The 14,644-nt window shown below is 42.5% G+C and overlaps 1 protein-coding gene across 1 annotated transcript in view; it reads left to right on the top strand.

Annotated features, from left to right (window-relative positions):
* Positions 1–6,719: 6,719 nt before the first annotated feature.
* CD109 (CD109 molecule) overlaps positions 6,720–14,644 on the top strand; it is an 83,268-nt gene continuing 75,343 nt past the window's right edge. The window contains exons 1-2 of the mRNA XM_033002757.2: positions 6,720–6,887; positions 7,167–7,327. Coding sequence (XP_032858648.2) covers positions 6,802–6,887; positions 7,167–7,327 — 247 coding nt within the window. The 5' untranslated portion in view covers positions 6,720–6,801. The remainder of the gene's footprint in view (positions 6,888–7,166; positions 7,328–14,644) is intronic.

Genomic DNA, 14,644 nt, shown 5'->3' with positions numbered 1-14,644 from the left:
TTAATGCCTGACCATTAGTTCTTTTTACACTTTTCTCCCATAGATCAACACCTGTTATTTTCTTCCTATGAAAGTGTCATGGACCCCTTCAGTCTTCTCTCTCTAATGAGTTAAAATATGCATCTCTTCAGTCTGTTGGTTTAGGGCATTGTCTCCGCACCTTGACTTACTTTTGCGTCTTGCTACACTATGAATTGCTCTCAGGTCAGTCTGCTTTTAAAAGGAAGCTGCCTCTGCCTAGAGGGCTACGCTGGTCTATAAAGCAGACTGCTGTACTAACATCCCCTTTTTATGGGTAGATGAATGTCGTAAATAGCTATTACAGAAACACACATTCATTAAAATATCTGCCAGTTTTTATGTACTTAATTAAAAGTGAAGTTACAGCCTATGAATGCATGTACTGCAGAATACTGTGATATACTACTCTGACATTATGGAAACACTGGTTTTAGAAATTCCTTTTTTAAAAGCTGTAATTTAAATCTAGAGTTTAATTACAAGCTATAGTTTAAGATAATTGAATCCTCAGGGAATTCTCACCTTCTTTAAAATTAAATATTGCTAATGCTAACTGAATTGTTTAATAAAAATAAAGTTTTTCTTGGCTGTTTCAGCAGTATTTGCAATGAGGAGGGGTTGCACTGACCTTTTGAAACCCCCAGAGAGCAAAGTGAATAAGGGTGGCTAAGATGAAATGATTAATGAAGCTTGGTAAATGGAATTTCATCACATATAATTCTAAAAAATACTGTCTTAGGAAAACAGATTTTTGAGGACAACCTGTCATCATTTGTAAAAGTTTTTAACTTCTCTCACTTTCATAAGAACAGAATGTTTGTACATATTTTAACATGCCCCTGCGGTATAGTTGAGCATTTTACAATCAGAGAAAAATGCTAAAATAAAATATAATAAAGGCCTAACTTCTGCTTTGCAAAGAAAAGGCATTATGTGAACCTGCTTCCTAAATGTTCTGCCTATATGTATCAGATAAGATACGGTCAAAGTTAAGGGACTAAATGCAGCAAATATTTCAAGAAAACTCATTTTTTCATATCAAACTTACAGAGGCTTGAGCAAGGTGGAGGATACAATTTTGAGTCCTGAACTCACTGAAGACAGTGATTTCAGTGCCATTGATTTCTGTAAAGCCAAGAGTCTACTCTGAGGATGCCTGCAGAGGAAATCTGAAAATTCAGCTACACATAAAAACCTGTTACAGGTACCACATTTACTTGCACCTTGGAGGACCTTCAGCACATCAGCAACAAGAACATAGAGTCATTTAACAGTAATTCATTATGGTTCTGTGAGAACCATCAGCTGCCAAGAGCTATTGTTCTGGGAAAAACAGGGGGGAAGGTCCTCATTTTCATTCCCTTGTGGTCCTTTTGCACTGCTCAGTCAGTTCATAAGAGCTGTAATGCCAGGGAACTTGGTAACTGAGGATTATCTTTGCTGTAGGGGAATTCCTAGGTGTAGCATTTGTAGATTTGCTATTCAGACTTCCACATTTTCCATAGTATAATTTTGTCATTCTTTCTTTAATTCCCTTTCTTTCCAAATCTCATTTCTAAAACTGAATCTCTCAAAACTTCATGAAGTCTTAACCATGATGTCCTTTTATATTTCATGTGTTTCCTAAAAGACACTGCTTTACTTTGTTGGGGTATTTCAAAGCACACCTATAATATTGCAGATAATGCAGTAATACAATATTTATAGATTTTACCCCATTATTTTTTTTATGGGTAAATGTGTACAGGTATTTTAATAATAAAAATGAAAATATTATGAAAATACAAGCATATAATTCCAAGATGATAAACTCTTTTTATACGATATTAACAAAGAAGCTTTCTCCCATTTGGACATTGCTTGCTTGTTCTTATGGCGGCCTTTGAACAAATAGGAACAAAATCTGATACCTTCAAACAGGCCCTGATGCAAAGCTTGTCAAAATTAATGTCTATCTTTAGGTTTGATTCACTGAATACTCAACGAGAACATTTAAGCTACAGTCATCTTACATGCTTTGGAGATAACAAGATGTATTTCAGCTACTTGTCTTGACTACCTATTTAGACATTTAACAGAAATTGGTACTTTTGGGATGGGATTCACCTGATTCATTTAGAAGGCCAATTCTAAACCAGGTCTGTTCCTTCAGATGTTGGTGTCTTCATGAGTCATATAAATCTGGTCTGAAAAGTGCCTACTTAGCTCCACTTTCTGTCCAGCAAATGTAAATAACTAACTGTAGACAATTTCAGAGTCCACATTTGGCCAGGTGAATCCTACACACTATGTCTGGAGTAACAGTTCAAGTTGGAAGTGAATTTGCAAATAACATTATTTATCAAGAGAGATGTCTTCAGGTACTAGGAAAAAAGATCTTAATTGCAGTGCAGACCAGATTTTCATGAAACTCCACCCTGATAGCTCCAGGCAAGTTTCAGTGCATGACACACCCTTCATCAGTGTAGTATAAAACGTTTTGACACATTCCATCATCAGAATCAGCATCATAAGTGTTATTACTGAGCACTTCTGCGAGAGCTTTATATCCTATGCTTCTGTCAGTACTTTCCAGCAAATGAAAATTATTCAGGCTTTCATCCAAGCAGGGAATATGCCCTCCTACTACCACAGAATGATCTTCCACCCACCTATTTTCAGTATTCACTATAATTCTTGTCCACTCACTGTGAGTGATAAAACAGACTTTTGCTTCCTTCCTAGTTCCATGAGTTTCTGAATCACAGTTTCTGTTAGGACCTCATCCAAAGCTTATTGAGACTAATTAAAAGATTTATCCATCCCTTAAATGAACTTTGTTGCAGGCCTTGAGCTCAGTGATGCATAAGGCAACTGGCTAAGCTTTTGAAAAGACAGAATATTGTGTTGGAAGAGACTATGGTGATCTTCTAGTTCAAATTTCCAAATAACAACTCTTCAGATTTCCCTGAATTTGCTTCATTTCATGGAAACACGCTTTGTTTGCACCACAATCTGGTTGAATGCCTGCTGAATCCAGCTGAATGTCTGACCAGCCAAGTTCATTGTCTAATGATAAAAGCAGAACAGGGCATTGACCGTTCAAGTCCTTGCTGTCATAATTTTTGTTGAGATTTTCCTCAGTATTTTAAATACTTTAGTGCTCAGTTTTTTACATTTACCAAACAGTACTGTTTCTACGTGTGATACGAGAGAAAAGCAGACCTTGCTATGCACATGTTTATTTCCAGCCAGTCTTTATATAACTAGTACTAGAGTTTGCTAGGTGCTGCGACCTTTATTTACCAAAGCAGAAGTTGCTTTGCGGAGTCAGTAAGGAACCATTCCTGTTTTCTGTATTTACTTAAACACATTTTTATTTAGACTATACCTAGGCTGCAACTCAAAGGTGTGATTTCAGCTGATACTGGTACCTATACTTGGGGTAGACTTAAACCAAGTTGTATAGGAACAGCCAACAGTATAGTTGTGCACTGCCTGAGACTGTAGCCAGTGCTGTAGATGACTTTTGCAGCCTTTAAAGACTCTTTTTTAAGAGACCATGAAGAATTAGCAAAATTAGGTTCCTGGGGAGCAGTGAAGGTGGTAAAAGTGGAATTTTCATTATGGTGACATATCACATATTGGTGTAAAACTTGAGTTCGGTAATGCCTGCTTACCTCCAAAACGTGAAAATTGAACAGAGAGGGATTTTTCAGCTAGCTTCCCGGGTTGGCACGTTGAACACAATGACAACCTGTTTTACCTCCCAAATTGTGTCTCCAGAGTATCCACTTCCCTGGCTTGGAGCAGTTGAAGATTATTAAATCCTTTCATGCTAGGTTATACGCTTTCAAAATTATTCCTAATATGCAGAAGTCAGATCCAAAACAAATTTCCCTCACATGATGATCTCAATCAGTTACTGTGCAGTTCCCTGTTTCATTTTGTGCACAAATTAGTCTCTCAGGTGTTTGTCAGAGCCAGGCATTTAAAACCTGCTTAGGCCTGAGACATGGTTGTTTCTATGGTCTTGAAAAATGATGTGTAGCCCGGCTAGGGTCTCTTGTTTAGTTAAACACAAATCTCCTAGCAGTTTAATAGGACTAGTGTAATCCATTTCATCTGCCTGTTCTGGATGGACAGGTGTTTTTTAGCTGAGGATGTTTTGCGCCTTGTAACAGAAGCTGGTGGGTATGCAAGAGCTTTTTCAAATTTACGTGCCACTGAGTTTAAATTTAACCAATTCAGCACAAGCCTAACTGCTGCTTGGGTTTTTTGTTACCAGTCTGACCTAGATCAAACTAAACAGTGACAGGTAACTGCATAACGAAACCCTAGTGTAAACAACTGTAAATGGAAATGAGCAGATTGACGGAGCGCAGGGGAATGTAACAGTCCTGTAATCAGTAAGGCTGCATGATAAATTACGCTTACCTGAAACACAAGTCAAGTCCAATGGAACAAACAGTTTAACACTTAGTGAGCGTGAATAGAATACCAGCTTAGCCCAATTCTCTATAACTTTGCTTATTTTCCAATTACTCCTGACTCATTTTTATTCTCTGTGTGCAGAAGAATGTGCAGAGGATGCTTGAGATACACGGTGTAGCTATAGCATACACTGGCTACAGGGCTGAAGTTGGCTTAAAATGTCCTTGTTTTCCCTCCTATCTGCCCATGCTCCACAGTTTCCTATCTACATACTGTGCTGATAGCTGCTTGTGGGGCCATGTTGCAAACGGGGCCACTGAAATGAGCTGTGTTAGAAGTAAACCTCCCTCCAGAAAGAGCTGTACGGCCCAGGCTGCAGGGTAGGGCTGGGAGGGCTGCAGACTGCAGAGCCGTGAGGAGTGGAGAATGAGAGAGGGAGCTCTTGGGGCTGGCTTTCTGACAGGAACCGTCAGGCAGTACAACTACTCCCTGCTCAGGTACAGTATTTAGCGTCATTTGGGCACCACAGACACTAGTTATTGCACAACGGGGCAAAATCTGTGACATTTGCAAGCACTTCCACTAGTGGACTTTTGGGCTACATCCATGTTAATGAATTAAACAGTTGCCAGCAAATGTTCTTGGGACTGGAAGTTGGGTAGCTCTGCCCTCGAGCTGACCTCGGCATGGTTTTGCCCTGGCCAGCAAGTGCTCTCTTGAACAATTCGTGGTGCAGTTTGGAGGTTAGCATGGGCCATACCCAGTAGGAAGTTTGGATGTGGCCACCTTGTTTTGGAGACTAAGAGAGCTGATTAGTATTGACAGGTATGGTGGCGTGCCAGTTGGGCTCAGTGCCAGAGACTGGAGAAATGTGTACGGTGAGTAGCTTTACCATCCGAGGCTGGGGTGCTTGGGATGCAGCACTACTTTTAAGCACTTTTTTCCACCATCTCCAAGAAAAGGAGTGGCAGTGACTGTTCATCTCCCTTGCCCGTTTCTCACAAGCAACGAGTTAAGGTCTTATGAATAACAACAGCAAGCATCTCCCAAACTGTGCCCCATCATGCACCTTTTGCAGGTGAGGAGCTGCCAAGATGGATCTTCCAGGCACCAGCTGTGGTTGCTGTAATATCCCCCCTTCCCCAGCCGACAGAGGTGGCACCCTCTCTCCTGTCAGTGTGAAGATCGATTGGCAAAGCTATGAAAACTTACAAAAGAAGATTTAAAAGATGTGAAAAGATGGCATGACTGCCTGGGATACTGTTAGAGCACAGCATTTATGTACATTTACTGATCATATCTGATTTTCTTCAGAACAAAACATGATGCTTCTATGGAGGGCTATAGGTGACTGTATTTTGTCTGTGTAACACAAAGCAGAGGATGCCAGCCCAGCACTTCCGAAAAGGCAGACTTCAAGAACTGCGTGGAATTTCTAAATATATTAGACTTGTGCAGGGAGGAAAGAATTCAGATGAATCAATACATTGTTAGATGTGCCCGGTCTGCAGTTACAATGAACATGCTAAAGGAGCAGAATCTCAGCAAGCTTCTTCAGTGCAATTTTTGGACTCTGAAAGTGTGTTAAGCTGCATACGCAGACATGACCTTATTTTGCAGACACTGGGCACAGAGGACAGTCCAGCCAGAGCTACATTACCAATCGGTTCACGTTTAAGTAGCTACAAGGCTCCTTGCATTTCTGCCAGCACCGTTCTCCCCTGTCCAGACCCAGAACCGTTCCCGACTCTCCTCCGAGCACAATCCCCATGCCAGCGCGCCTCGGCGGGCTCCCCGAATCCCCCCGAGACTCCGCCGTGCGAAGCCCCATGGGTGAAGCGCCAGATCCCGAGGACGGACAGGCAGAAAACGCGCCTCGCCGTGTTCAGCCCCGCAGGGTGCTGCGTCCGCCTGAGAATCCCACCCGCTCCCCAGCTGCGTCTGCCCGAAGATGCGGGGTGCGAGGGCTGCGGGGAGTGGAAAAGTGCGCGTGGATATAGCTGTGTACATGTACAGGTCCCGCCGCTTGCCTGCACACACACACACACACACACACACACACACACACACACACCCGCCGCCGGGCCGGCCTCGGGAACGCCCCCGCGGGATCTCCTGCGGCTGCCGCCGGCGGAGCGCGCCTGGCGCTGGGGCGGCGGCGGCCTCTCCCTCCCCTCCCTCCTTCCCTCCCTCCCTCCCTCCCTCCCTCCCTCCCTCCCTCCCTCCCTCCCTCCCTCCCTCCCTCCCTCCCTCCTTCCCTCCTTCCCTCCCTCCCTCCCCCGCCCGCCGAGCCGCCTCCCGCCCGGCCCCGGCCCCGGCCCTGCGCACAGCGGCGGACCCACCGGGCTGCGGGCAGCACGGAGCGCCATGGCGCGGACCCGCGGCGCTGGCCGCCGCCTCCTCCTCCTCCTCCTCCTCCTCCTCCTGCTCCTCTGCTGCTCCGCGGCGGCCGGGTACGTGGGGCCGGGTGGGCCGGGGGAGGGCGGGTGGTTACGCGGGTCCCCCCGTCCGGAAAGCGGGGAGAGCAGCGCTCCCCTCTCCCCGTCCTGCAAACCCCGGGGGCGCCCGGGGGGCGCCGGGCGAGCGAGCATCACCTCCAGCCTCCGCCGCCGAGAGCCACAGAAGAGTTTTGCAACATGTATCGTGCGTTAGTGCGTGGACGCTGTTACTTTTTGGGGGGATTGTAATTTCGCTCCCTGCTCTTTCTCCCTCTGCCCGTTTGGGTTTTCCAGACCTACGTTTCTGGTGGCAGTTCCTTGGAACATCAGGCCTGGAGCAAACGTGACTGTTGGGGTAGCTCTGTTGCCGGACAGCCCAGCCCAGGTCACCGTAAAGGGAGAAGTGATCAGAGATAACGAGACCGTCTTAAGTGGGGAAATGGTCTTTGAGCAAGGTAAGAGAATGGAGTTGGCCTGGAAGGACTTCGATTTGCCTTCTCCCACAAATATTTTGTTGCTCCCAAAATACCACATCTTATAAACGGTACTAAAGTGAGAACTTTATTTTGCCAAGTAGGGATCACTTACGGGAAAATAATCTTGTACTCTGCTGGCACTGTGTGCAGGTGGGCGACTGAGCTGGATAGTGAGTGGTTGCATGGGTGTGCTAACCCATTGGAAGCTCTGACAGTAATCACACAGTGGTGAAGTGTGATGGATGTGAGGTTTCTGAGGAGCCGGTCAACACAGTGGGGCCACAGGAGACGGAGAGGAAGAGGTGCTCACTGGTAGGTTTGTTGTTAAAGTTCAAGGTGGAAGCAAGTGGGATAGTGATAAGGGTGGAACACACAAGGTGATACAGCATCTGTAGCAGGCTGCTTCTTATTCCCAAAGAAAGGGAGGACCTGAGGACAATAGGAAACTGAAGATGACTGTGTCAAGCACTGTTACCTGGAAGCTCTGTGCATTTGTGGAAAAGAAATTTTTAAGGATCGAGAACTGGACTGTGGGGCAGGTCGGGGGCTGAATATAAGTAAACCTCAGAGCAGGCTGATTTAAGGTATGTCCATTGTGCAGCAGTAGAGGATGTGGTGGCAGTTCTGAGAAAGAAAATACTTTGCCTGGATAATCCAGCTTCCACACTGCTCTTAGTATGAGGCAATATAAATGACACCCAAACTCTAGCTTTTTACTTGTCAAAAGTAGAGACTCTGGAGGCAGTATGACATCCTAGAAAAATCTACCCTGTTATAATGCACTTTCTTCATGTTGGTGTCAAATAATTTCTCTATTCATGTCTTATAGTTAATGTAGATGCCTTAATTGGAAGCATCACACCTTCATTTCAAAGCCTTCATGAAAGCCCACCTTTCTTCAAAACCTGTAGAGAAGAGTGAGGCTTTGAGGGTGATGGAGTGCATTTGACCAGATCAAAAAATTCATGGCCCCATGGTGCAGAAAAGCATATCTGATCAAAACTCTTCTTACAATTTCAGATATTCTGAAAAAGTTGTCCAGAAGTATGTATTGTCAGGTTTTACTTCAGGTTGGGTATGGTTTATCCACTCTAATTTTATACTGTTATCAGGTATATGTCTTCCAGCAGCCAGTCTAAAAGTATAAACCTGAGGCAAATTTCCTGTAGTGCTATGGCTAATTAAAAAAAAATAATAATCTAAGTGTTCGTTTCTGATTTAAATAAAGTTTGTACACATGATCTGTTAGTGTCCAAATCTAACACTGACAGTTGTGATGATGTATGACTGAGGCAGTTACTTTAAGAGGACGAATTTGCTGGCACCTAAAATCTGCATGCAAGTAGAACAGACTGGCTGTCATGCCTACAGTCCTTAATCGTAAGTCTGCATAACACACTACATGCCATATTTAGATTTGGCTTATTCAAAAGTACAGACCAAGCCTATTGAACTAGACAGAGCAGAGGATTCATCAGTGGATAAACGAACATTGTTATTCTGTGGAGAAAATGACTGATGTATTTATTATGCTATTAGTAGTAAGCTTGCCTTTTTAAGTTCACAATTCCTCTTCGAACCTTTCCTGGCAGTGTTTTGATACAAAAAAGAAAACAAAACAAACCCTAACCAACTGATTTATTGTTTTTAAAAGAAAAACTGTCTTCTCCTTCTCTTCCTCTAACTATACTGTCTTCTATTTCTTGCTTGTGTTCTGTTTAACATCAAGTTCAGTGAGCCTTGCATGAGTTTCAACCTGTCTGTTGTCTTTTTTAACATTAAAAATCAGACAAGCAACTGGTAGTTCCAAGCATGTGAAAATATGTGGATGTGTCTAGCTGCACAGCACCCAGAACAATGCCTGACAGTGGGATTTGCTGAAGTCAGAGGGAATGGTAGGTGATCAGGAATAGACATGACACTGTATCAGACTGGATACAGTAAGGACAAAGGAGAAACACTGTACTGCATTACTTGAAGGGCATGGATTTATTGTTCATTTTTAATATTTTTCTTTTAAATATATATTTGCATTTTCTGTGCTTTTTTATTTGATAAGTGGAACAGCAAAAAAAAAAATGTGCTGAGCATGCAGTGTACTTCCTCTTGAAAAAATCTTAAAATATAGTATGTGGACATCCATTCTTTAAAGTCAAGTTATATAATTTGTTAGTCATTTGTTCTCTGTGAACAAATACGCAAGCAAAACTATTACGGGCCAGGAGCAAGGGAACTACCCTGTAACAGAGGATGTCGTGTTGAAGGCATGTATCCAAAGATGCTATAGGAGTGAATCAGGTGTGAATAGAGTTACTCAGAAAGAAAGCAGTTTGTCAGAATAAGATTCTAAAGCTTTAAATTCTTCACTGAAGGGCAAAACAACCTCAAGATAATATATGTAGCCATATTGTTGTAGCTGTGTTAGACTAAGTGTGTGACTGAAGGAAGGCTGGGGGAAGTTTTATTAGGCCAGCTGTTGCAGTTCAAGGAAAAAACCCAAACATATCTCCAGGCACACAAAATCTTCTTTAAATGACATCATGGCTGCATATATTAGTGCCCAGAAAATGTTGCTTTATCTGTCACTTGGGCCCATTAGGTTACACAGAGTGGCTAATACAGTGGTATTACTGTTCCTGTGGTGCATGTGAGTTTGATGACTTTCATTGCCATGTGCCTATGCAGAATAAGTCTTAAGGGAGGCGGGGTGTAGCTGAAGTTGTTGACTGTGCTGAATATCCAGAAAGCTGGGACTGATCTCCTACCTTAGTTAGGCTACAAATTCAGTGGCACTGTTGCCTAAGCTGGCTTAATTGTGCTCTGTATTTTTCCTTGGATGGTGACAGCAAAAGCAGGGGATTAACTGTTTTGAGAAACTGATCTGACTGAAAAATAAAGTTTTTATTTTGTTGAATATTTTTTTAGGCAGACAGGCTCCCTGGTTTGGTGTGCAAACATTTGTGCTGATGGAGCTGAGATGGGTGCAGAGTTGGGAACTGGATGCTGGGGACAGAGGACAGGCTGGGGTCACCGTTTTTATAAGTGCTGTTTAATCTTGCAGTCTGGGTTCAGCCGAGTACCTAAGCATAAGAGCTATTGCATACCTGTATGGCAAAGTGCATCTGCAGTTGCTTAAAGTTAAGGATGTGCTCTGGTTCTCCAGCAGCAGCTCAGTACAGTACGTGTACTGGTCTAAATTACTGAGACAGCTCTGTAAAAGGATCTTGTCAAATTAGAGGCACAGTTATTTTTTCTTTATATAATATAGCTCTTGCTTTCTGTAAGAAATAGAGTGCTTGCTCTCTGATGGTTGATAAAACATTCACTGTTTTAATGTTACTGGAAGTGGAATTTTGATATCTGAATGATTCTTGGGAGACTGTCCTTTAAAGAAAGGCTTTAGCAGTGGAGGTTGGTTCACATCTTTATTGTGCTTTTCGTATAACAAACAAAACAAATGGAATTTTTAATAAGTGACTAGTTTTTACTCTGTGAAATGCCGGAGAAAGTGTGCATGCACACACATTTAAAGAAGTGCTGATATTTTGAGTTTGGCTCAGTATTCCAGAATCCAAATGTACTGTAACAAAGGAGATTGTTTAAGACCAATGTTTTGGTACAGAAATTCAGTTAATTAGATTAAACGTAGTGAAAATAGACCAACTGAATGTCTGCACGCAGGATGTTGCTGCTACAGGTAAACTTTGTGTGAGCAAGCGCAACCAAAAAAAAAAAGTCAGCGCGTCACCAGGAGAGAATAGGTTTCCATTGTCTTCAGTGGAGTCCAAAAAAGCACAAAGCACTAACTAAAGCTGTTTCTGAGCACTGTATCAAGGTTGACACATTTTCTGTGGAGATGCGGTATCAGAAAGATCCTCACCCTGACTGAAAATGACTGCAGAAGATAACAATGGCTTATGTGCAATTTGAGCTGTAGGGTTTTCTGGGTCAATAAAAAAAAAAAAATGGTAGGAATAACAGGCAAGTTAAATTTTATGCATGAATGGCTTGATTTTCAGTGATTACAGTGAAGAGTGACTCTTGCCATGCATATTTATCCAGTCATTGATCAATAAAGATTTAGTTTGAATTGCCAAGAAGTGTTGTCTTACCGGGTTTGCTACCCAGACATTGCAGTGTGTGTTAGTCTATGAGAAACCTTATACCTTAATTGCGAGAGCTTCTGAAAAGTCTGTTTTCCTTGGTGCTAGAATGATTTGGAAAGAGTAAGTAGCATGTAAGTTGAAAACACAAATCAGTTTTAAGAAAAGCTTTCATGTGTAATGAGGTGTCATAATTTACCCAACTGTGTTTTCAGTTCTTAAGAATAAGATTTAGTTAGAGCTTCTGGTATTTAAGGCGCAACATAATGTATTTTAGGCATGGTGAGTGAGAACTACTTTGTGAACTGAAGAAACTGGTTTACAGCAGCATGCATAGTTTGGGTTCTCTGTAAATTTCTTACTCATTTTAATTAATTTGCACTGCTTTTCTGTACTTCTAGAGAGGGGTAAACGTACTTGTTAATGGAGGTTACTGAGCTAGAGCATGGTAAATACTCAGCTAGGATTTATGAAATTTGTGAGAATGTCTGTCAAGTTCAGACATGTAGTAATCATCTGTGTAGACAACAGAAAATCTGCTTTTACCAGAAGGCATGTTTTGCATACTTAATAATACAGTTCTGACCATGTGAATGTGTGAAACAGTGAAAAAACGCTAGGAATAGTGAGTTGTAAAGTAACAGCTAAATGGGAATGAATGGCCCAGGTATTCCAGTCCCTTGTGTTAACCTTGAGTTGCCTCTATACCTTATTTCACAATCAAATGATTGACTCATTGGTGACCACAAAATGTATGCTGAAAATCTATGGGATAAAGGGGTTTTCTGGCAGTTTAGTGGGACAGCTCCTTTCTGCCTAATTCTGCATCAATGCCTAAAAAGCCAAACAGCAAGAGAGCAGGAGTCCCCTGATTTTGCATCCATAACCTCCACCTCCGAATGTATGTGTAACTGTGCCTCATGAAAAATGCATTGTGAAATAGTCAACACATGCAGATAACCTGTGCAAAATCAGAATGCAGGAAAAGTTTTGGGGAAGGAGGTTTTGGGGCTGGATCCAGAGACATGGGAGCTAGTAGAGAAGATGGCACCCTCGTATGGGCTTTCACATTGCTGAAGTACATATAAGAAAGAAAAATAGGTTTCTGTGCATGTTGTTGAATCCATCCTGCTAACAGGCCCATTAAGTATTTATCAGAAAAATGGAAGTAGCAATCCCATCCTGTACTTGAGCTTTATCTTATTGATTGGGTGCTGTTTGAGATTTGAGGGAAGGTCTTCACTGAGAGGATCAACTAACTGCCATGGAAAAGGGTTAAGAATTAAGGCAGCTAAAGAGGAAGAACAGTTTAAAGAGTACTTTGGTAAAGTATATGTTTAGGCCTGATAAAATTGCCTGTAGAATATTTAGGGAATTGATTGAAATAATTTAAAAACTCCTAGTGGAGTTTTGAGAGCATGAGTGAAGAGAGAAGTTCTGTTAGATTGAAAACCTGCAAATCAAATGTGTTCCACTATGGGCTGGCAGGGGTTGTAGGTGTAGGAGAAGCAGGATATTGTAATATTTTGACTTTAGGAAGGCTTTTGATAGGCTGGCATGGTGCTCTGACAAGCCAGCTGGGGAAGCGGGGACAGCATGGAACTCTTATTAACTATGTCTGTGGCTGGATGGAAAATAATATTCACAAAGTCAGTCTAACTGGTTCACTCTTAAACTGGAAATGGGTTGCCCTGAAACTGCATTGTTCAGTATGACTGACATGGATGGAAAAGGAACAATGTTTACTAGATTAGCGAAGGGATGGCAAGGATGCTGGGAGGACGGGTTAGATTTTGAGCTAATTTTGGCAATACAGGAAATGATTAGGGGAAAAACTGCAGTGTGATTCACTAGGGCAACTGAATAGTTCTGCTCTTGTTGAGGAATGAAAGAACGTGTGTTTACTGCATGGGGAACAAGGTGAGGCAGCAGTCCTGCAGAAAAGGGTGTGTGTATGGAGGTGGGTGATGGTTTAAAAGTACCAAAAAATAAAAGCTTGTAAGTAATATGGTAGTGCTCAAAAAAGAAGGCAAATGCTGTACGCAAATGGATTCACAGAAATATTTTCTGTAAGCCATGAGAAAGTATTCTAGCAATCTTCACAGCTCTAATTAGGCATCCTGGCAAAAGCTGTGTCTGATTTGGGGCACTCCTCGTGGAGGCTGTGAACCAACTGGAGAAATTCCAGGGAGAGCAGAGAGAAAGATTGGAGATCTCTCAGGAGACAAGTTTGAACCAGACAGAAGAAGGTGGGCCTTCACATGAGATGGAGATAAATTGTGGAACTCCATGTCCCAGGTGTTGTGGGTGGAAATTGTGATTGCACAAATTCATGAGACAAAAGTCCATCACGGGCTGGCCCAGTATAAAGACACTAATTTTGGTTTTTCAAACCCCAAGTCTCAGATTGCATAGTCTATGAAGAGTACCCAAGTAAGGGTCACTGGGTACTTACTCTGTTTTTATGGTGTTCAGATGTCTGTCCTTAACTGTTGCTGGAGTCAGGGCCTTGGGCTAAACAAACTTTTGGTTTGATGCTGGGAGACTCTTCTACATTCTAGAAAGCATTTGAGGAGAGATGGAAGGAACTGGGGAGATGTGTTGGAAGTGTGCTGTGCAGCTGGTTATTACCCTTCAGGTACATAAAAGGTAGCTTTAAAGAGAAAGAAAGGGGTGGGAGCTAACAGTTAATCTCCAGGTGGGTCTAGGGTGATGTCCTTAGTGGTGCCTAATTAGAAGGAGATCCAAGATGAAGTGTTGAGGGTTATAGAAGTACATGCAGAGGCTGGAAGCAGTTGGGAAATTCATGTGTTTCCAGTCATACACAGATGACTTCTCTTTTCATGAGACTCATGACTGCACTGGCAGTGTTGCTGGTTCCCATTCTCTGCTATCCCTGGCTACCTGTTTGTGAAGGCAGGGTTGAGATCCTATCTGCAGAGATTGAATAGCACATGGTAAGAGATGGTGCTGGTTCACCTAGATTCACTGCAGTCCAAATAAGTATGTGTGTAGAAAATGTGGCCAGTGCCAGACCCCTTCTCCCCCATTTCTCCAGATTCCTGGAGGTACAGCTGTGAGGCCCAGGTGCTTATTTTGTACCGCTGGGGATTTATATTGCCTCTATTTACCAATGAAAGAAGTCTCTGGTAATATTTTTAGGTATCTAAATAATTTTGTGATCTCAGAAAAG

The sequence above is a fragment of the Tyto alba genome, unplaced genomic scaffold, assembly GCF_018691265.1.
Source record: "Tyto alba isolate M040663 unplaced genomic scaffold, T.alba_DEE_v4.0 Super-Scaffold_40, whole genome shotgun sequence".
Taxonomy (NCBI): domain Eukaryota; kingdom Metazoa; phylum Chordata; class Aves; order Strigiformes; family Tytonidae; genus Tyto; species Tyto alba.
This window is presented reverse-complemented; position numbering and strand designations above follow the sequence as displayed.